The sequence below is a fragment of the Oncorhynchus keta genome, chromosome 19 (assembly GCF_023373465.1).
Source record: "Oncorhynchus keta strain PuntledgeMale-10-30-2019 chromosome 19, Oket_V2, whole genome shotgun sequence".
NCBI classification, from domain to species: Eukaryota; Metazoa; Chordata; class Actinopteri; order Salmoniformes; family Salmonidae; genus Oncorhynchus; species Oncorhynchus keta.
This window is the reverse complement of record NC_068439.1, coordinates 72,047,711-72,069,297: the sequence shown is the minus strand read 5'-3', so window position 1 is coordinate 72,069,297 and position 21,587 is coordinate 72,047,711. Positions and strand designations below refer to the sequence as shown.

The following is a 21,587-nucleotide window of genomic DNA, read 5'->3' as shown; positions in this document are numbered from 1 at the left end:
CCACCACTATGCTTGAAAATATGGACAGTGGTAGTCAGTAATGTGTTGTATTGTATTTTCCCCAAACATAACACTTTGTATTCAGGACAAAAAGTGAATTGCTTTGCCACATTTTTTGCAGTATTACATTTGTGCCTTGTTGCAAACATGATGCATGTTTTGGAATATTTTTATTCTGTTCAAGCTTCCTTCTTTTCACTCGGTCAATTAGATTAGTATTGTGGAGTAACTACAATGTTGTTGATCCATCCTCAGTTTTCTCCTATCACAGCCATTCAACTCTGTACCTGTTTTAAAGTCACCATTGGTCTCATGGTGAAGTCCCTGAGCAGTTTCCTTCCTCCAACTGAGTAAGGAAGGAAGCCTGTATCTTTGTAGTGACTGGGTGTATTGATGCACCACCCAAAGAGTAATTAACAACTTCACCATGCTCAAAATGATATTCAATATATGCTTCTTTTTTTTACCCATCTACCTTCTTAGCGAGGCATTGGAAAACCTCCCTGGTCTTTGTGGTTGAATCTGTTTTGAAATTCATTGCTTGACTGAGGGACCTTACACATTATTGTATGTGTGGGGTAAACAGATAAGGTAGTCATTCAAAAATCATGTTAAACATGTTATTGCACACAGAGTGAGTCCATGCAACTTATTATGCGACTTGTTAAGCACATTTTTACTCCTTAGCGCAGTTAGGCGTGCCATAACAAAGGGGTTGAATACTTATTGACTTTTATTTTTTCTAAAAGCATAATTCCACTTTGACATTATGGGGTATTGTGTGTAGGCCAGTGACCAAAACAATCTACATTGAATCCATTTTAAATTCAGGCTGTACCACAACAACATTTTGAAAAAGTCAAGGGGTGTGAATAATTTTGTGAAGGCAGTGTATCTACAAAAAGTTACATGTCCCCATATTGCAACATTTAGAGTACAGGTCGAGGCTATGCTGTTTTAGGCCTATCATATGGTCTTTACTCACTGAAACATTGTGACACACTCGTTTAGAAAGAAACAGAAATGTATGCATGGTACGGGGAGTGTCGTTCAAACCTATCCTGTAAAACCAGGGACACTCCACAGCGTTGGGGGTGGTTGTAATGTAAGTGCATAATACGCACTTCGGGGATTCCCCATCCGCATCTCCAGACAAAAACAGTCCGCCTTTTCACGTAAGCGCAGAGCGCTTCCCCTATCGCGTTTCATCGCTCACATGCTCTCAACTATGCAGGTTTACCACAGGTTATGACTGTGCCAACGTTATTTTGAAGCCTGTTGCTGATGTTAAGACTCTTATGATGTTTTGAAGTAAAATGCCCCATTTTGCGTGTAGGGAAGCGTTTATACCATTTATGCATTGTTGCAAGATGACTCCACTTATTTTCGTGTAGCCTAAACTGGTGGTGTGGGGGAAAGTAAACGCGCTCGATCCGATGGCATGAAACGCTACCTTTGGTTTCAGAAGGGAACAGTGAATTCCTACTCAGGTGTGATCGAGTTTTCCTCCCGAGAACTGCTCGCACCATCAAGCAACATATAGACCTCTCGGGGATTAAAACGGTCAAGACTACCTGGAGTGACTGTGGATCGCGGGCCACCATGCAAAGCGCCGAAGATGCGAAGCGGAAATTGGATTTGTTGGAGGATAACCAAATGGACTCTGGTGTTGAATCCTTCCAATCGTTAATGAAAGATGACCCCTTTATCAAAACAGATCAGGATTCGACTTCTGAACCCAGTGAATCCAGGGATAAATTGACTATCACCAGCACAGAGGAGCGGTTGGATTCTGCTTATGGCTCATCGTCACTAAATGTTGAGAGTTTGAGTGAGATTATAGGGGGCTGCAACATTTCGAAGTCTAAAGATGACAGCGCAGAGAACACAGAATGCAGTGAACATGAAGAAAACCTTCTCACCACCATCACTGAAGATGGAGACACGTACGTGTTTTAACATCTTTAAATAACTCATATTTTAATTTCCCCTATGGCTGTGTTTTTGAAAAGGTCAAACGTGTTCTTGTCATGGCGACGAAATTTTGGTGAACAACGTTTCAAGAAACACACGCATGCGTGTATGTGTGTGCAAGCCAAGGCATGGTTAACTTTGCATTTTAATTAATTACATTGGGATCCGCCCACAATTCTTGTTGGACACAAATAGCCAGAAGGAAATTGTGAAAAGAAATGGACACATTTTTCAGTATAGACTCAAGTATGGACAACAGTCGGCTAATTTTAGATTAATTTGACAATATCAAATCAAATTATATTTGTCACATGCGCCGAAAACAATAGATGTAGACTACCTTGAAATGTTTGTTTATGACCCCTCCCTAAAGATGCAGAGTTAAAAAGAGAATTATTAACTGGGTGGTTTGAGCCCTGAATGCTGATTGGTTGACAGCTTTTATACCGTATATCGAGGGTATGACAAAACACTTATTTTTACTCCTCAAATTCTGGTGGTAAACAGTTTTTAATAGCAATAAGGCACCTCTGGGCTTTGTGATATATGGCAAATATACCACGGCTAAGGGCTGTGTCCAGGCACTCAGCGTTGTGTCGTGGTAAGAACAGCCCTTAGCCACGGTATATTGGCAATATACCACACGCCATCAGGCCTTATTGCTTAAATAGAATACACAATAATGGGGCTATATACAGGGAGTACCACTACCAGATTAATGTGCAGGAATATGAGATATTTGAGGTAGATATGTACATAAACGCTGGCTAAAGTGACTAGGCATCAGAACAGATCATAATCAGAGTAAGAATAAAGAACAGTCTCAGCAGCGGTGTCCTTAGTATCTGTATACATAATACGACTTTCCCCTGTCTAAAATACATAGCATAGGCTATATTAAGTACAAATTGGGCCATGCAAATGTCTATCAACTCAATTCTAATGCACAAGATGGTGTCTGTCCTGCCCCATACATTTGTGCCCAATCCAAAAAACAACTCTTTGCCCCAAGCACCAAGAGACCCGTCCAGATTCAACCTGGTAGATCTTACAGAATTGGATGGGTGCTACTCTTTGGCTGTCCTCTTAGGGGTTTCATCTGGCAATGAAAGCATAAACTAAAATGACCACTGTCAACAAACAGGTGACGTTTTCATTGATGCCGTCATGTCTGATGGAATGACTGGATGTCTGAGTGTGTTAACCGCAATAACAATTTGAAGATTGATGCGTTTTCGTAGATCAGGCCTACTGCACCAATTTGCAGCGAACAATCAGAACAACCACCTGTTGTTGCTGTCTGGATGAATAAATCAAGGTTTGGGGAATGACCTGTAGTTTTGCCCTGCACAGCTCTTTCTTTGCGTGTTTATCCTAATCCCAATAATCATGGCATGTGATGTCAACTAAGAGGAGAGTAAGTGTGGAGTGATACATACTCTCAGGCCTTTGTGTGAAAGCTGCGGATGAACTTCTGTGAGGTGCCTCGATTGGAAAGCAGAAGTGTAAAAGACACAGCACTGGAAATTCCCCATGATAGACGAGGCAGGGCACATGTTCACATAGTAATTATCTCCCAAGAATAGACTGATTAATGAAACTCATACAATTACCACAGACACACAGACATGCAGACTTTTGGCCTTATCGGCCTTCTACACTACTTTCACATCAGTTAGTTAGGTTGAAAATGTAGCTCTGGTCCAAAGTAATGCACTTTGTAGGGAATAGTGTGTGAACAATGTGTTTTGGAAAGCCTTGATGTAGGTTAAACAAAGCACTGTTGTGCCCATTTCCTGCATTTGACTCTTGTCTGCTAGAACTTCCCCTTTAGCTTTTGGGGTGAGTGTTTCTTGGTGTGGCTGTTTTCCACTTTGACTGTATGAACCAAATGTGATGACAGCGTGAATGGGGTGCAGTAAAGAACTAAATTCATTGCATTTGCATTTTAACTGTGTAGTTAAAGTTCATAGGTCTGCGGTTTGTGTATGTTAAACATCCCTTCATCAACCGATAGTTTTGTTTGTTCTTCTTCAAGTAACTACTGTTCTAGTGGTAAATGATACCCAAGAAGATACTTATTTTGAAAAGTGCTTTGCGGAATGAAACATCCTTCTGACATGACTGTTCTTTGCATAAAAGTTCCATTATTGCACAACATTCGCAACCAATGAGTGTGGCCTGCTAAGCAAACAGTTGACATTAATGCAATGTCTTACATTTCCAGGTAGGTCTGGATATCATTCTAAGAATGCTCAAGCAGGTAATTCTTTCCATCAAATTACATGTTGTTCTCATCTCCTGAGGCTGCTTACTTTGAAGGAAAGTAACTGGACATTTTGAATGAGAAATGATTCCACTCTCCTCGGGCGGCTCACTTTCCAGTTGCATTCAACTGGAAAGTGACAGTAACTCAACTGCTTTTGCTTGCTGTGGGGCCTAGGACGGGTTACCGTAAAAGCACTTCATGACACATTTAATGAAAAAAGGTATTTTATAAATCAGTCTGATTTATTATAGAAATATAATGATAAAAGTTGTTTTGTTTTTGTTTCCCTTCTAGAGTCCTGCATTTAGCCATCATCCATGAAGATGAACACTTTGCCAACCAACTGGTACAGCTGTTCCCCAAAGATGTCTTGGACATCCAGAACAACTTGTACCAGGTACAGTAAACAAAGCAACAGTCCTCCCTTTACACCGTCAGCACTGGTTATACTGGTGTACTGAAACTGACTTAACCTTCATGAGACTTCCTCTTGATGATTGCAATTGCCAATGTTTATGACGACAGAGGTGATAATGTTATTTCTGCATCGTGTAATTCAAGAGAAATTCTCTTCCCCTTTCTCCAGTAGTGCATCCTCCCACAGTAACGGTTCGGTGGGTGGTTCCACAGTTATTTCATAAGGGAGCTTAAATGAAATTGGAAACTCCCCTGCTTTCCCGCCTTTAAAAAACGAATAAGAGTGGAGGAATCGTATCTGGAATCTTCTCTGTCTCATAGATAAAAACATTTAAGCTAGTCAGGGCAGATTTAAGAGGAGGTTTGAGTGAACATGCAGGGGGGCAAGCTGACGTGGCATTGGAGAAATCCTGATGGGTCGGAGAGGAAAGCGGAGAGAGCAGAAATGACACAGTCAGCGTTTTACACCATGACTCACACACACATAGCCTTGTTCTTTCTCTGTTCTGTTAGAGTTTACCAAAAGCCACGTAAGCAGTGGTAGCCCTACTGGTTATATTAGTCATTATATTCCCCCCCTACACAGTTCAACCAGCAGTTCCACATTGATGCCTTAGGCCTACATTTGATTTATTTTAGTTAATACATTGACATTGACTGACCAGGTGAATCGAGGTGATCCCTTATGGATGTCATCTGTTATATCCACTTCAATCAGTGTAGATGAAACGGAGGAGTCAGGTTAAAGAAGGAGTTTTAAGACAAATGAGACATGGATTGTGTATGAGGGCCATTCAGAGGGTAAATAGCAAAGTGCCTTTGAATGGGGAATGGCAGTAGGTGCCAGGTGCACCGGTTTGACTGTGTCAAGAACTGCAACGCTGCTGGGTTTTTCACGCTTAACAGTTTCCCATGTGTATCAAGAATGGTCCACCACCCAAAGGACATCCAGCCAACTTGATGCAACTGTGGGAAGCATTGGAGTCAACATGTGCTAGCATCCCTGTGGAATGCTTTTGAGTCCATGCCCTGACGAATTGAGGCTATTCTGAGGGCAAAAGGGGGTGCAACACAATATTAGGAAGGTGTTCCTAATGTTTTGTACACTCAGTGTAGATACTAGCAACTGTACTTAAGTTCAGATCCTTGATCAGCTCTTAGCAACCCTGATTGTATTAAATTCACTTTAAAAGAGGGCCCATTCTGACTCCAAGTCAGATATCACACCAACCTGTAATACTAACCCATTGTTGGTTGTTTGTTTGGATTGGTATGTGGTTCCATAGAAATAGAAATACTAGAAAGGGGATCCCCATCCTAGTCAATGTTCTGTGATGGGTGGACTGGATATTGAGTGTACCCAAGTAATTATATTTTTATGCGTGGTCTTTAGGCGCCGCTACACCTTGCCACCTACCTGAGCCTGTCTTCGGTGGTGCGGGCCCTTGTGGAGAGCGGGGCCAGCCTGGAGCTGCAGGACCAGGAGGGCAACACGCCGCTCCATGTGGCCTGTGAGCAGGGCCAGGCCAAATGCGCCACCGAGATGACCCGGGATGTCTCCCCCAGCAAGCTGGGCTCCGTGCTGGAGACCCAGAACTGGAGAGGTGAGAGAGCAGGGCCCATATTCATTAGGCACCAAATGGGGAAAAAACTGACTGAAACAGGGAGCCTACCTGGACTTGCCATATAAGAAACACTCAATTTTCGTTTTTCTATGTGTGCAGTAATGAATACAACCCTGGGCCCGCTACAGTAGGCAAACATGAAATATTACAGCTATGAATGTCATAAATAGAGCTGTTACTTTCCTTATTCTACATGTGTGTTCTACATAATGTACAGAGCCTTCAGAAAGTAGTCATACCCCTTGACTTATTCCACATTCTGTTGTGTTCCACATTCTGTTGTGTTACAACAAAAACATTTTTGTTAATGAAATACAGAAATATCTGATTTACTTAAATATTCATTACAGAGTCAATACATTTTAGAATCACATTTGAAAGCCATTACAGGTGTGAGTCTTCCTGGGTAACTGTCTAAGAGCTTTGCACCTGGAATGAACAATATTGTCCCATTATTCTTTTCAAAACGTATCATTGCTAGAAAAGCATTTTCAAGTCTTGCCACAGATTTTCAAGCAGATTTAAGTCAAAACTGTAACTCGGCCACTCAGGAACATTCACTGTCTTCTTGCTAAGCAACTCCAGTGTAGATTTGGCCTTGTGTTTTAGGTTATTGTCCTGCTGAAAGGTGAATTAATCTCTATTTTTTATCCTGAAAACTCCCCAGCCCTTAACGATTACAAGCATACCCATAATATGATGCAGACACCACTATGCTTGAAAATATAGAGAGTGGTACTGGATTTGCCCCAAACAGAACACTTTGTATTCAGGACAAAAGTGAATTGCTTTGCCACATTTTTTGCAGTATTACTTTAATGCTTTGTTGTAAACAGGATGCATGTTTTGAAATATTTTTAGTCTGTACAGGCTTCCTTCTTTTCACTCTGTAATTTACGTTAGTATTGTGGAGTAACTACAGCCATTAAACTCTGTAACTGTTTTAAAGTCACCATTGGCCTCATGGTGAAATCCCTGAGCGGTTTCCTTCCTCTCCGGCAACTGAGTTAGGAAAGACGCCTGTATCTTTGTAGTGACTGGGTGTATTGATACACCATCCAAAGTGTCATTAATAACTTCACCATGCTCAAAGGAATATTCAATGTCTGCTTTTTTATATTTACCCATCTAACAATAGGTGCCCTTCTTTGCAAAGCTGTTGCCACCTTGCACGCTGTATGCCTACTAAACAGAGCCCAGGATGATCAGCTGTTGCCACCTTGCACGCTGTATGCCTACTAAACAGAGCCCAGGATGATCAGCTGTTGCCACCGTGCACGCTGTATGCCTACTAAACAGAGCCCAGGATGATCAGCTGTTGCCACCTTGCACGCTGTATGCCTACTGAACAGAGCCCAGGATGATCAGCTGTTGCCACCTTGCACGCTGTATGCCTACTGAACAGAGCCCAGGATGATCAGCTGTTGCCACCTTGCACGCTGTATGCCTACTAAACAGAGCCCAGGATGATCAGCTGTTGCCACCTTGCACGCTGTATGCCTACTGAACAGAGCCCAGGATGATCAGCTGTTGCCACCTTGCACGCTGTATGCCTACTAAACAGAGCCCAGGATGATCAGCTGTTGCCACCTTGCATGCTGTATGCCTACTAAACAGAGCCCAGGATGATCAGCTGTTGCCACCTTGCACGCTGTATGCCTACTGAACAGAGCCCAGGATGATCAGCTGTTGCCACCTTGCACGCTGTATGCCTACTAAACAGAGCCCAGGATGATCAGCTGTTGCCACCTTGCACGCTGTATGCCTACTAAACAGAGCCCAGGATGATCAGCTGTTGCCACCTTGCACGCTGTATGCCTACTGAACAGAGCCCAGGATGATCAGCTGTTGCCACCTTGCACGCTGTATGCCTACTAAACAGAGCCCAGGATGATCAGCTGTTGCCACCTTGCACGCTGTGTGCCTACTGAACAGAGCCCAGGATGATCAGCTGTTGCCACCTTGCACGCTGTATGCCTACTAAACAGAGCCCAGGATGATCAGCTGTTGCCACCTTGCACGCTGTATGCCTACTGAACAGAGCCCAGGATGATCAGCTGTTGCCTCCTTGCACGCTGTGTGCCTACTGAACAGAGCCCAGGATGATCAGCTGTTGCCTCCTTGCACGCTGTGTGCCTACTGAACAGAGCCCAGGATGATCAGCTGTTGCCACCTTGCACGCTGTATGCCTACTGAACAGAGCCCAGGATGATCAGCTGTTGCCACCTTGCACGCTGTATGCCTACTAAACAGAGCCCAGGATGATCAGCTGTTGCCACCTTGCACGCTGTATGCCTACTGAATAGAGCCCAGGATGATCAGCTGTTGCCACCTTGCACGCTGTATGCCTACTGAATAGAGCCCAGGATGATCAGCTGTTGCCACCTTGCACGCTGTGTGCCTACTGAACAGAGCCCAGGATGATCAGCTGTTGCCTCCTTGCACGCTGTATGCCTACTGAACAGAGCCCAGGATGATCAGCTGTTGCCACCTTGCACGCTGTATGCCTACTAAACAGAGCCCAGGATGATCAGCTGTTGCCTCCTTGCACGCTGTATGCCTACTGAACAGAGCCCAGGATGATCAGCTGTTGCCTCCTTGCACGCTGTATGCCTACTGAACAGAGCCCAGGATGATCAGCTGTTGCCTCCTTGCACGCTGTATGCCTACTGAACAGAGCCCAGGATGATCAGCTGTTGCCTCCTTGCACGCTGTATGCCTACTGAACAGAGCCCAGGATGATCAGCTGTTGCCTCCTTGCACGCTGTATGCCTACTGAACAGAGCCCAGGATGATCAGCTGTTGCCACCTTGCACGCTGTATGCCTACTAAACAGAGCCCAGGATGATCAGCTGTTGCCACCTTGCACGCTGTATGCCTACTAAACAGAGCCCAGGATGATCAGCTGTTGCCACCTTGCACGCTGTATGCCTACTGAACAGAGCCCAGGATGATCAGCTGTTGCCACCTTGCACGCTGTATGCCTACTAAACAGAGCCCAGGATGATCAGCTGTTGCCACCTTGCACGCTGTATGCCTACTGAATAGAGCCCAGGATGATCAGCTGTTGCCACCTTGCACGCTGTGTGCCTACTGAATAGAGCCCAGGATGATCAGCTGTTGCCACCTTGCACACTGTGTGCCTACTAAACAGAGCCCAGGATGATCAGCTGTTGCCACCTTGCACGCTGTATGCCTACTGAATAGAGCCCAGGATGATCAGCTGTTGCCACCTTGCACGCTGTATGCCTACTGAACAGAGCCCAGGATGATCAGCTGTTGCCACCTTGCACGCTGTATGCCTACTAAACAGAGCCCAGGATGATCAGCTGTTGCCACCTTGCACGCTGTGTGCCTACTGAACAGAGCCCAGGATGATCAGCTGTTGCCACCTTGCACGCTGTATGCCTACTAAACAGAGCCCAGGATGATCAGCTGTTGCCACCTTGCACGCTGTATGCCTACTAAACAGAGCCCAGGATGATCAGCTGTTGCCACCTTGCACGCTGTATGCCTACTAAACAGAGCCCAGGATGATCAGCTGTTGCCACCTTGCACGCTGTATGCCTACTAAACAGAGCCCAGGATGATCAGCTGTTGCCACCTTGCACGCTGTATGCCTACTGAACAGAGCCCAGGATGATCAGCTGTTGCCACCTTGCACGCTATGTGCCTACTAAACAGAGCCCAGGATGATCAGCTGTTGCCACCTTGCACGCTGTGTGCCTACTGAACAGAGCCCAGGATGATCAGCTGTTGCCACCTTGCACGCTATGTGCCTACTGAACAGAGCCCAGGATGATCAGCTGTTGCCACCTTGCACGCTGTATGCCTACTGAACAGAGCCCAGGATGATCAGCTGTTGCCACCTTGCACGCTGTATGCATACTAATCAGAGCCCAGGATGATCAGCTGTTGCCTCCTTGCACGCTGTGTGCCTACTGAACAGAGCCCAGGATGATCAGCTGTTGCCTCCTTGCACGCTGTGTGCCTACTGAACAGAGCCCAGGATGATCAGCTGTTGCCACCTTGCACGCTGTATGCCTACTGAACAGAGCCCAGGATGATCAGCTGTTGCCACCTTGCACGCTGTATGCCTACTAAACAGAGCCCAGGATGATCAGCTGTTGCCTCCTTGCACGCTGTGTGCCTACTGAACAGAGCCCAGGATGATCAGCTGTTGCCTCCTTGCACGCTGTGTGCCTACTGAATATCTTTATGTAGTGCCACTTCCTGTTGTTGTGTTGGCGTCTACAGTATGTCGGCATCTGTGCGAGCTTGTTGTAAACAATTGTATATTTTGTTTGATATGTAGCTTATGTATGTTATTGTGTGTCACGTGGCATGACCTTACTGATGCTTGTTTGATACTAGCTATAACATGTAGTCAAAATAATCTAATCCCTCATTCAGAAAGGTGATTTTTGACAGGTGCTATTTTTTTAAAGTAATGTGTCTTTGTTTTCAGGTCTCACCTGTCTCCACTTAGCCACTGTGAACAGACAGCATTGTCTGATGAAGCTACTGATGAAGAAAGGGGCAGACCTCAACATCCAGGTTTGCCTAATGACGTCCCTGGGTGTACTCCCTTACAATAACCTTGCATTACTCAAGTACTGCATTACATTGTGTGGTAATACTGTAGTTAGTACTTCATAACATTGTGTCTTTCCTAAATCCTCTTAATTTGTAGTAGGGCAGATATGCATTTACCTCAATTTAGATGATCAAGCTGCACCTTTGAGGACTGTCTTTAAAGGAATGTATCCTGTCATGATATGAGCAAATGTGATATATTAATGAACACATGGTATTTAAACATATATATATTTAGAGGTACAGACTTTCTCTTTCAAGCTATGTCCTTTACTACTTTACTGTACTGATAGTGATACGGTCTGAGCTCAGTGGATTCTGATGGATTCATGTAATTAGAGTTGGGTTGTGATGAGGCTGGCTGGGAACCAGGGGGTTTTCTGGAGATGCTTGACGTGTCAGAGAATAGGCCCTGGCCAGCAAGTCTGAGTCACATATAGATGGATATAGAACACAACATAGCAGACTGACCTTACCTACCCCAGATATATTTCTGGGGGAAATAAGCTTGCTATACAGTATATATAATATGCCTCATTTTATGTGTTCAAGACATTGGCACATTTTCAGTTTTAGAATGAATAGCTACTTGATTGATGAGGACAGATTGTTTGGTCCTTTGCTCCCCCTGGTGGCCTTTCCCTCACCCTATCTTTTTTGAGGGGAAATTGTATTTACAGATTCCCTTACCCTTGCCTGTCTTCTCTCTGTCCCCCAGGAAGGTACAAGTGGTAAGACAGCTCTCCATCTGGCCGTGGAGCTCCATGACGCAATCTCTGTGACTCTGCTGCTGAACAAGGGAGCTGACATGGACGCTGCCATGTTCAACGGCTGCACGCCACTTCACCTGGCGGTGGGCCGGCAGGACGCAGCCATCGCCAACCTGCTCTGCCAGTCTGGGGCCGACAAGATGCTGAGGAACATGGAGGATGAGACGGCACTGGATCTAGCCGACGGCAATGATGATGTGAGTTATACAGGAAGGGTCAGTTTCCCACACACAAATGAATCCTTGTACTGGACTAAAAAGATTCTCCATTGAAAATGCTTTTTTTAGTATAGATATACCTATAGATATAAACTTCATCTGTGTCTGGGAAATCAGTTCAAAGTGTTTTTGGCGTTTGACTCGATGTCCGCTGATATTCACTGAAAATGCTATAAATACATATTTGTGAGGATTTGGGGGGAAATTGTAACATTCCCAATGTATTTATTGTTATGAAAGAGACTGACTGTTGTCTGGATCAGAGGTATAAAATATGTGAAAAATAAACCCCCACCATATGGCTTCCTTTCAGATCCTTGCTCTTTTCCCTTTTGATGACATTCAAATCCAGGGCAGGTCAGTGGTTGGAGGGCCATTCTGAGTGTACTCTCACCACCTGAATATACTCTACAGCTGGAGACATTTTCAATCTTGAACATCTTGAGCCTCATCATCGGAAAACTGTAGCTTTACTTCAATCATGTTTCTTATTGTGTGATGGTTTACTTTCATTTATATTGTGTGTACACTGAGTGAACAAAACATTAGGAACACCTGCTGATATAGACTGACCAGGTGAATTCAGGTGGAAGCTATGATCCCTTATTGTTAAATCTACTTCCATCAGTGTAGATGAAGGGGGGGAGACAGGTTAAAGAAGGATTTTTAAGTCTTGAGACCTAAGAGACATGGATTGTGTATGTGTGCCATTCAGAAGGTGAATGGGCAAGACAAAATATTTAAGTGACTTTGAATGGGGTATGGTAGTAGGGGCCAGGTGCACCAGTTTGAGGGTGTCAAGAACTGCATACTCTGCTGGGTTTTTCATGCTCAACAGTTTCCTGTGTGTATCAAAAATGGCCCACCACCCAAAGGACATCCAGTCAACTTGACACATTTGTGGGAAGCATTGGAGTCAACATGGGCCAGCATCCCTGTGGAACGCTTTGGACACCGTGTAGAGTCCATGCCCCGATGAATTAAAGCAGTTTTTAGTTCAAAGGGGAGGGGCGGGGGGGTGCAACTCAATGTTAGGAAGGTGCTCCTAATGTTTTGTACATCATGACTATATACTATATGGGATGAATACTAATCTGCAATCTGCGTGCCTTTTGTGTTAATCATGCATTGAAGTCAATCAATGTAAGATTGAGTTGTGCATGAAAAGTCAAAGTTAGGATTGATCCCTCTGCATGAGAAATTCACATTGAAAAGTAGCTTTTTCTCCACTAGCAAAAGGTACAAAGGGGGAAATGTATATCTACTGAATCAGTTCTATACCCATAATCCAATACTAGGAGCAGTTAAATCTCACTTGGAAACTAAATGAACTACATTAATTTACTATCAAAAACAGATGATTATGAGTGGGAAGAATTCCAATGTTTCATTTCCCTGTAAAATACAAGGAATCTACCTCTATCAAATGTGTATACTAACTGATTAAGACAATGCATTGCTGTCATGCTGTAAGTGAAAATAGTTTAAGCTCTCAGAATGGAACTTTACATTTAAAAAAAACTTTAGTCACTGTAAATCTGTTATCATAAAGAGGTTCTTTATCTATTATCATAACTTAATATCTTTCATTGTATATTTCATTTATTGGTTTATACTTTGAATGTATTGCCTTGCCAGTATCTTTGTTGGTAAGACACATTTGATCATAATAGATGTATTTTCAATACAGTTCTATTTTCCCTGTTTAACAATCCTCCTTCTCTTAACAGTTTCAAACTCTTATATTTTGTAATAAACAGAATATAATCAACACCATTTCACTTTTTTCCTTGTCATTCCTAAACATATGTTCAGAATTTCTGTTCATTTTTTATTTATTTTTTCACCTTTATTTAACCAGGTAAGCCAGTTGAGAACAAGTTCTCATTTACAACCGTGACCTGGCAAAGATAAAGCAAAGCAGTGCAACACAAACAACAACACAGAGCTACACATGGGATAAACAAAAGTACAGTCAATAACACAATAGAAAAATCTATATACAGTGTGTGCAAATGTAGTAAGATTAGGGAGGTAAGGCAATAAATAGGCCATAGTGGCGAAATAATTACAATTTAGCAATAAACACTGGAGTGATAGATGTGCAGAAGATGAATGTGCAAGTAGAGATACTGGGTTGCAAAGGAGAGAAAAAATAACTATGGGGATGAGGTTGAGTGGGATATTTACAGATGGGCTGTGTATAGGTGCAATGATCGTTAAGCTGCTCTGACAGCTGATGCTTAAAGTTAGTGAGGGAGATATAAGACTCCAGCTTCAGTGATTTTTGCAATTTGCTCCAGTCATTGGCAGCAGAGAAATGGAAGGAAAGGCGGCCAAACAAGGAGTTGGCTTTGGGGATGACCAGTGAAATATACCTGCTGGAGCGCGTGCTATGGGTGGGTGCTGCTATGGTGATCAGTGAGCTGAGATAAGGCGGGGCTTTACCTAGCAAAGGCTTATAGATGACCGGGAGCCAGTGGATTTGGCGACGAATATGAAGCGAGGGCCAGCCAACGAGAGCATACAGGTTGCAGTGGTGGGTAGTATATGGGGCTTTGGTGACAAAACTAATGGCACTGTGATAGACTACATCCGATTTTCTGAGTAGAGTGTTGGAGGCTATTATGTAAATGACATCGCCAAAGTCAAAGATTGGTAGGATAGTCAGTTTTACGAGGGTATGTTTGGCGGCATGAGTGAAGGATGCTTTGTTACGAAATAGGAAGCAGATTCTAGATTGAATTATGGATTCGAGATGCTTAATGTGAGTCTGAAGGTAGAGTTTACAGTCTAACCAGACACCTAGATATTTGTAGTTGTCAACATAATCTAAATCAGAACCGTCCAGAGTAGTGATGCTAGTTCGGCGGGCGGTTGCGGGCAGCGATCTGTTGAAGAGCATGCATTTAGTTTTACTTGCATTTAAGAACAGTTGGAGGCCACGGAAGGAGTGTTGTATGGCATTGAAGCTTGTCTGGAGGTTTGTTAACACAGTGTCCCAAGAAGGGCCAGAACTATACAGAATGGTGTTGTCTGCGTAGAGGTGGATCAGAGAATCACCAGCAACAAGAGCGACATCATTGATGTATACAGAGAAAAGAGTCGGCCCGAGAATTGAACCCTGTGGCACCCCCAAAGAGACTGGCAGAGGCCCGGACAACAGGCCCTCCGATTTGACACACTGAACTCTGAGAAATAGTTGGTGAACCAGGCGAGGCAGTCATTTGAGAAACCAAGGCTATTGAGTCTGCCGATAAGAATGCGATGATTGACAGAGTCAAAAGCCTTGGCCAGGTCGATAAAGACGGCTGCAAGGTATTGTCTGTAATCGATGGCGGTTATGATATCGTTTAGGACCTTGAGTGTGGCTGAGGTGCACACATGATCAGCTCGGAAACCAGATTGCATAGCTGAGAAGGTACGGTGGGATTCTAAATGGTCAGTGATTTGTTTGTTAACTTGGCTTTCGAAGACTTTAGAAAGGCAGGGTAGGATCGATTCAGGTCTGTAACAGTTTGGGTCTAGAGTGTCTCCCCCTGCCATTACCGTGGCAGCTTTCCAATCTTGGAAAGGGGATCTCAGATGATACGAAAGAGAGGTTGAACAGGGCAGCTGGGAGGAGGTGCTCTTATTCTCCATGGACTTTAGTGTCCCAGAACTTTTTGGAGTTTGTGCTACAGGATGCAAATTTCTGTTTGAAAAAGCTAGCCTTTGCTTTCCCAACTGTCTGTGTATATTGTTCCCTAAATTCCCTGAAAAGTTGCATATCGCGGGGGCTATTCAATGCTAATGCAGTACGCCACAGGATGTTTTTGTGCTGGTCAAGGGCAGTCAAGTCTGGAGTGAACCAAGGGCTATATCTGTTCCTAGTCCTAATTTTCTTGAATGGGGCATGCTTATTTAAGATGGTGAGGAGAGCACTTTTAAAGAATAACCAGGCATCCTCTACTGACTGAATGAGGTCAATATCCTTCCAGGATACCCGGGCCAGGTCGATTAGAAAGGCCTGCTCGCCGAAGTGTTTTAGGGAGCGTTTGACAGTGTTGAGGGGTGGTCGTTTGACCACGGATCCATTACGGACGCAGGCAATGAGGCAGTAATCGCTGAGATCCTTGTTGAAGACAGCAGAGGTGTATTTAGAGGGCAGGTTGGTCAGGATGATATCTATGAGGGTGCCCGTGATTACAGATTTTGGGTTGTACCTGGTAGGTTCCTTGATAATTTCATGGATGTGTGTCATAGATGTGTGTCATATTAATTGTTTATAAGTAATGTACCTATACTATCTGAGCAGGCCCTCTAAGCTCAAAGGGGATAATACAAAAATTATGGTATATGGAATTAGGATTTAGTCAATTACAGTGCATTCAGGAAATATTCAGACCCCTTGACTTTGTCCACATTTTGTTACATTACAGCCTTATTCTGAAATGAATTAAATACCTTTTTCCCCCTCATCAATCTACCCACAATACCCCATAATGACAAAGTAAAAACAGGTTTTCAGAAATCTTTGCTAATTTATAACAAAGAAATGAAATATGACATTTACATAAGTATTCAGACCCTTTACTCAGGACTTTATTGAAGTACCTTTGGCAGCAATTACAGCCTCAATTCTTCTTGGGTATGACGCTACAAGCTTGGCACACCTGTACTTGGGGAGTTTCTCCCATTCTTCTCTGTCAGGTTGGATGGGAAACGTCGCTGCACAGCTATTTTCAGGTCTCTCCAGAGATGTTCAATCGGGTTCAAGTCCGGACTCTAGCTGAAGGACATTCAAGGCCACTCAAGGACATTCAGAGACTTGTCCCAAAGCCACTCCTGAATTGTCTTGGCTGTGTGCTTAGGGTCTTTGTCCTGTTGGAAGGTGAACCTTCATCAAGGATCTCTCTGTACTTTGCTCCATTCATCTTTCCCTCGATCCTGACTAGTCTCCCGGTCCCTGCCGCTCAAAAACATCCCCACAGCATGGTGCTGTCACCACCATGCTTCACCATAGGGATGGTGCTAGGTTTCCTCCAGACGTGACGCTTAGCATTCAGGCCAAAGTGTTCAATCTTGGTTTCATCAGAACAGATAACTTTGTTTCTCATGGTCAGAGAGTCTTTAGGTGCCTTTGGGCTAACTCCAAGTGGACTGTCATGTGCCTTTTACTGAGGAGTGGCTTCCGTCTGGTCACTCTACCATAAAGGCCTGATTGGTGGAGTGCTGCAGAGATGGTTGTCCTTCTGGAATGTTCTCCCATCTCCACAGAGGAACTCTGGAGCTCTGTCAGAGTGACCATCAGTTTCTTGGTCACCTCCCTGACCAAGGCCCTTCGCCCCTGATTGCTTAGTTTGGCCTCATCGACCTCATGGCTTGGCTTTTGCTCTGACCTTGGATAGACAGGTGTGAGCCTTACCAAATCATGTCCAATCAATTTAATTTACCACAGGTTGACTCCAATAAAGTTGTAGAAACATCTCAAGGATGATCAATGGAGACAGGATGCTCCTGAGCTCAATTTCGAGTCTCATAGTTAAGGGTCTGAATAATTATGTAAATAAGGTATTTCTGTTTTTGATTTTTTTAATACATTTCCAAACATTTTCAAAAACCTGTTTTCGCCTTGTCATCATGGGGTATTTTGTGTAGATTGTTGAGGGAAAAAAATATTTAATCCATTAAAGAATAAGGCTGTAATGTGACAAACAAATGTGGAAAAAGTCAAAGGGTCTGAATACTTTCCGAATGCACTGTTTGTCATTAATATAGACTAGAGGTCGAATAGATGTTTTCTTGATAGAGACATTCTTGCAGGCAATTGCTGACTCAGCATGTACTGCAAATCCATCCAATTAATTTTTGTAAACATTGTGGGATGCTGACTCGGGAGAACAAAGCCTCCTTGATAACGGCAAACCCCCTTATTTCTCAGTTTCCTGTCTGCTGCTTTTGGTAAATCCTATTTATTGTTGTTGCTGGGTTCTTCCCTTTGTACAATGAGTCTGGAAATTCCATTCAGCCGGATAACTTACCTGTTCTCTGCCCGTATTTAATATTCAGGCACAGGCCTAAGGCAAGACTGGGCCCAAGTATAAAGTAGCCTTTCAATGAGGTGAGGGATTCATTTATTGTCTTTGTTGATGGGGAATGTTTTATCTTCTATTTGCATGTTGGCATATTTTATTTCACAAGCATTTTACCCTCTGGTCACAGAAAATGTCTATTCCACATTGGTTCAATGCAATTTCATTGAAATGGAAACAACGTTGTTTCTACCAGTGTGCCTGGTGGGGAGGAACTTATTTGAGCCTTTATTTGGGCATTTATCTGATGTATTCTTTGACAACTTGTTAATACTCAAATATAAGCCAGATAAACTAGTTTGTTTTTCCGGATGATTGGGAATCCACTGTTTTGGCAGGGGTTATGCAAATTATATTTTCTCAACACTGTAACTGAACAAACAATTATTTATTTGCCCCAACCAGGACACAATGTTGTGAACCTAATGGCCGACGCCCTTTTGAGTGAAGGAATTCCCTAAAATGACACTATTGTCAGTAGACACACCTGGCTGCTTTTGTGTCCTGTGTCCTGTGACAAGACTCCGGGGGCTGTATGTATCAAGCATCTCAGTGCAACATCAAACTGTTTTAGAGACTGACGGACAGGGTCTGACAGTGCCCCAGTTCTCCCTGTCAGAATAAGCAACAGAGGAAATATGCAGAAATTGCAGAAATTGAACTATGGTTGTTGTGAGTGACCTAATTAATATTCCTATAACTCTGCAGTTTATACAAACTTTTATCTACCATTCTGGTAGATTTGAGACTGTCAGAAAATTTAATGTTTTTTAAATGTTACACCTGTTTTTCTTCCCAATTGCAATTAGTAGCTACTATCTTGTCTCATTGCTACAACTCCCGTATGGGCTCGGGAGAGACGAAGGTTGAAAGTCATGCATCCAAAGACACAACACAGCACGCATCCAACCCGGAAGCCTGGCAACCTTGGTTAGCGTGCACTGCGCCCGGACCGCCACAGGAGTTGGTGGTGCGTGATGAGACAAGGATATCCCTACCGGCCAAACCCTCCCTAACCCGGACGACGCTTTGCCAATTGCGCGTCGCCGCACGGACCTTCCGGTCGCGGCCGGTTACGACAGAGCCTGGGCGCGAACCCAGAGTCTCTGGTGGCACAGCTGGCCATGTAGCACCCTTAATCACTGCGCCACCCAGGAGGCCCGTGGTTGTAATGTTAATAATTTAATTTGGTTGTTATTCCATTGGTTTACCTCGAGGCAGATGCCCCAGGGGCTGAGCGATGCACACATTGAATATGGAGGTTTTAAATGTTAGAACAATCACCAGTAAAACCTTTCTCTTGAATGACCTCATTACTGAGCGCAAAGTTGATTGCATGTTTTTCACTGAAACATGACTGTGTAGTCAGACTGTAATGGCGCTCTTATTGAAACCTACCCCCAGACTACAGCTTTTCATACTCTATCAGAAAAGGGAAAAGGGTGGGGGGGGACAGCTTCTAATTTTACTAATGCTCTCAGTTGTAAGGACATTTCATTTGGCGACTTTGGGTCTTTTGAGCATCTTGCTACACTGTTTAAATGTCAGCCACCAGTGCTGGCTATAACCCTGTATAGGCCACCAAAGCACTGCCCCACTTTCTTTACTGACTTATCTGAACTATTGTCTATTGTCCTTGACAACGATGATAAAATCATTGTGTTGGGTGATGTTAATATTCATGTTGACAAAGAGACTGACTCCAAGGCCTGTCTGTATTGAAATTATTAATATTTTGAGCTCTAATATTTTCATATTTTATTTTCATAGTTGTTTATTTTTTTCCCCCGTAAAGCACGTTGCTTTGCATACCATGTCTTAAATGTGCTGTATAAATACAGCTTGATTTCATTTGACCTAGGATCAGGGCACTATCCACAAAGCATATCAGATGAGGAGTGCTGATCTAGGATCAGTTTAGCCTTTTAGATCATAATGAATAAGATTACATGGACAGATGGGACTTGGTAAAACCTAAACCTGCACTCCTACTCTGAGATGCTTTGTGGATATGGGCCCTGGTCCCACTAGTCCATATAATCTTATACATTATGATCTAAAAGGCTGAACTGATCCTAGATCAGCACTCCTACTTTATGACACCTACAACCCCTGGTTAAGGCTACTTCCTCTCTACCCAACCACCCCAACATTGCATGAAAGCATGCATGAGAATGGAGCATGATGGGCAGGTAGGTAGGCACTTCCTCTGTGGTTGGTGATGTGGCATTTAAAATCAGCAATTTGAGCAGATACAGTATTTGCACATTCTCTTTTCTAATAAGGTAATAGTCTCATAAGGCCATCCTTGGCTAATAAGATGATAGCTGTCGGAAAAGGCCATTGTGTAGCATGCTACGCAGCATGTGTACTGCACAGACAGTGTGCAGCACATACTGTACCCAGCATAACAGTACAACAGACATCACTGATAAGCCACGGGTGGGCCTGGGAGGGTATAGGCTCACCCACTGGGGAGCCAGGCCCAGCCAATCAGAATGAGTTTTTCTCAACAAAAGGGCTTTATTACAGACAGAAATACTCCTCAGTCACTTGTCCGGGTGACTGGTCTCAGACGATCCCGCCGGTGAAGAAGCTGGAAGTGGAGGCCCAGGGCTGGCGTGGATACACGCGGTCTGCAGTTGTGAGGCCGGTTGGATGTAATGCCAAATTCTACAAAATGATGTTGGAAGTGGCATACGGTAGAGAAATTAACATTCAATTATCTGGCAACAGCTCTTGTGGACATTCCTGCAGTCAGCATGCCAATTGCACACTCCCTCAAAACTTGAGACATCTGTGGCTTTGTGTTGTGTTACAAAACTGCACATTTTAGAATGACTTTCTATTGTCCCCAGCACAAGGTGCACCTGTGTAATGATCATGCTGTTTAATCCATTTCTTGATATGCCACACCTGTCAGGTGGACGGATTATCTTGGCAAAGGAGAAATTATCACTAACAGGGAAGTAAACAAATTTGTGTGTATTGAACATTTCTGGGATCTTTTATTTCAGCTCATGAAACATGGGTCCAACATTTTACAAGTTGTGTTTATATTTTTGTTCAATATATGTCCATTTTCAGAAATGTTGGTAAATTAACTTTAATTGTTTAAAGAACTTGTAAAAGAGATTGGTGGGTTTTTCCGCTATCTAATCATGGCATGGGCTTATTCAATGACAGTCATGTCTGTGTTTTTGGACAGCAACACTTCCTCATTGTCAAGAGAACAGCATTTGCTTGCTGGTGTGCTGAGAAACGTGCTGGCTGTTCTAGCTTCCTTTTTTTTTGTGAGGGACATGCATCTTTCCAAACTTTTGGTTTTCAGTGTGGATAAATTAAAACTCCTTGTTTGGATAAATTGTTCATGCTTTGGAAAAACTATGTTGATAATATTGTTTCTATTACATTAACGGGTGACAGGCATGTATTCTGTTGTTGTGAATCAACTTAATTCTTCCAAGGTTTCATTTCTGATTGACTTTCTTGATTAATTTAAACTACTGTACATATTGTAGCGATACTTACAGTAAGTACTGTGCTGTGCACAATAGTTGTGCTGTACTACAGTGCAGTGGATTCGTAAATGTATTCATCCAGCCCTACAGATGGCAATGTCGCAAAAGAGGACTACAACCTAA

At 43.5% G+C, this 21,587-nt stretch overlaps 1 protein-coding gene and 1 long non-coding RNA gene across 27 annotated transcripts; one reads left to right on the top strand and one right to left on the bottom strand.

The window, feature by feature from the left end:
• The first annotated feature begins 1,142 nt into the window (after positions 1-1,142).
• Positions 1,143-13,645, top strand: nfkbie (nuclear factor of kappa light polypeptide gene enhancer in B-cells inhibitor, epsilon). Its single transcript, XM_035758292.2, has 6 exons — positions 1,143-1,946; positions 4,538-4,640; positions 6,054-6,264; positions 10,754-10,842; positions 11,600-11,848; positions 12,183-13,645. Exons 1-6 carry the CDS (start codon positions 1,603-1,605, stop codon positions 12,249-12,251), a joined length of 1,065 nt encoding a protein of 354 aa, XP_035614185.1. The 5' UTR covers positions 1,143-1,602; the 3' UTR covers positions 12,252-13,645.
• Positions 7,016-10,747, bottom strand: LOC127909469 (uncharacterized). Of its 26 annotated transcripts, XR_008071320.1 has the most exons (9): positions 10,102-10,199; positions 9,996-10,048; positions 9,466-9,677; positions 9,201-9,412; positions 8,459-8,564; positions 8,088-8,246; positions 7,929-8,034; positions 7,770-7,875; positions 7,016-7,451 (listed from the first exon to the last, which is right to left on the bottom strand). It is a non-coding gene; the product is annotated as an uncharacterized LOC127909469 (long non-coding RNA). The 26 variants fall into 26 exon arrangements; XR_008071319.1 differs by lacking the exons at positions 7,770-7,875; positions 7,929-8,034 and adding an exon at positions 7,611-7,663 and having other exon boundaries at positions 8,035-8,246; XR_008071333.1 differs by lacking the exon at positions 7,770-7,875.
• Positions 13,646-21,587: the final 7,942 nt, after the last annotated feature.

Excerpts from the sequence above, each read along its gene's own strand:
- nfkbie (XM_035758292.2), top strand. The coding sequence starts at position 1,603 with ATGCAAAGCGCCGAAGATGCGAAGCGGAAATTGGATTTGTTGGAGGAT. Across the intron at positions 6,265-10,753 it reads GGAGACCCAGAACTGGAGAG|GTCTCACCTGTCTCCACTTA; the intron begins GTGAGAGAGCAG and ends CTTTGTTTTCAG. Across the intron at positions 10,843-11,599 it reads GGGCAGACCTCAACATCCAG|GAAGGTACAAGTGGTAAGAC; the intron begins GTTTGCCTAATG and ends TCTGTCCCCCAG.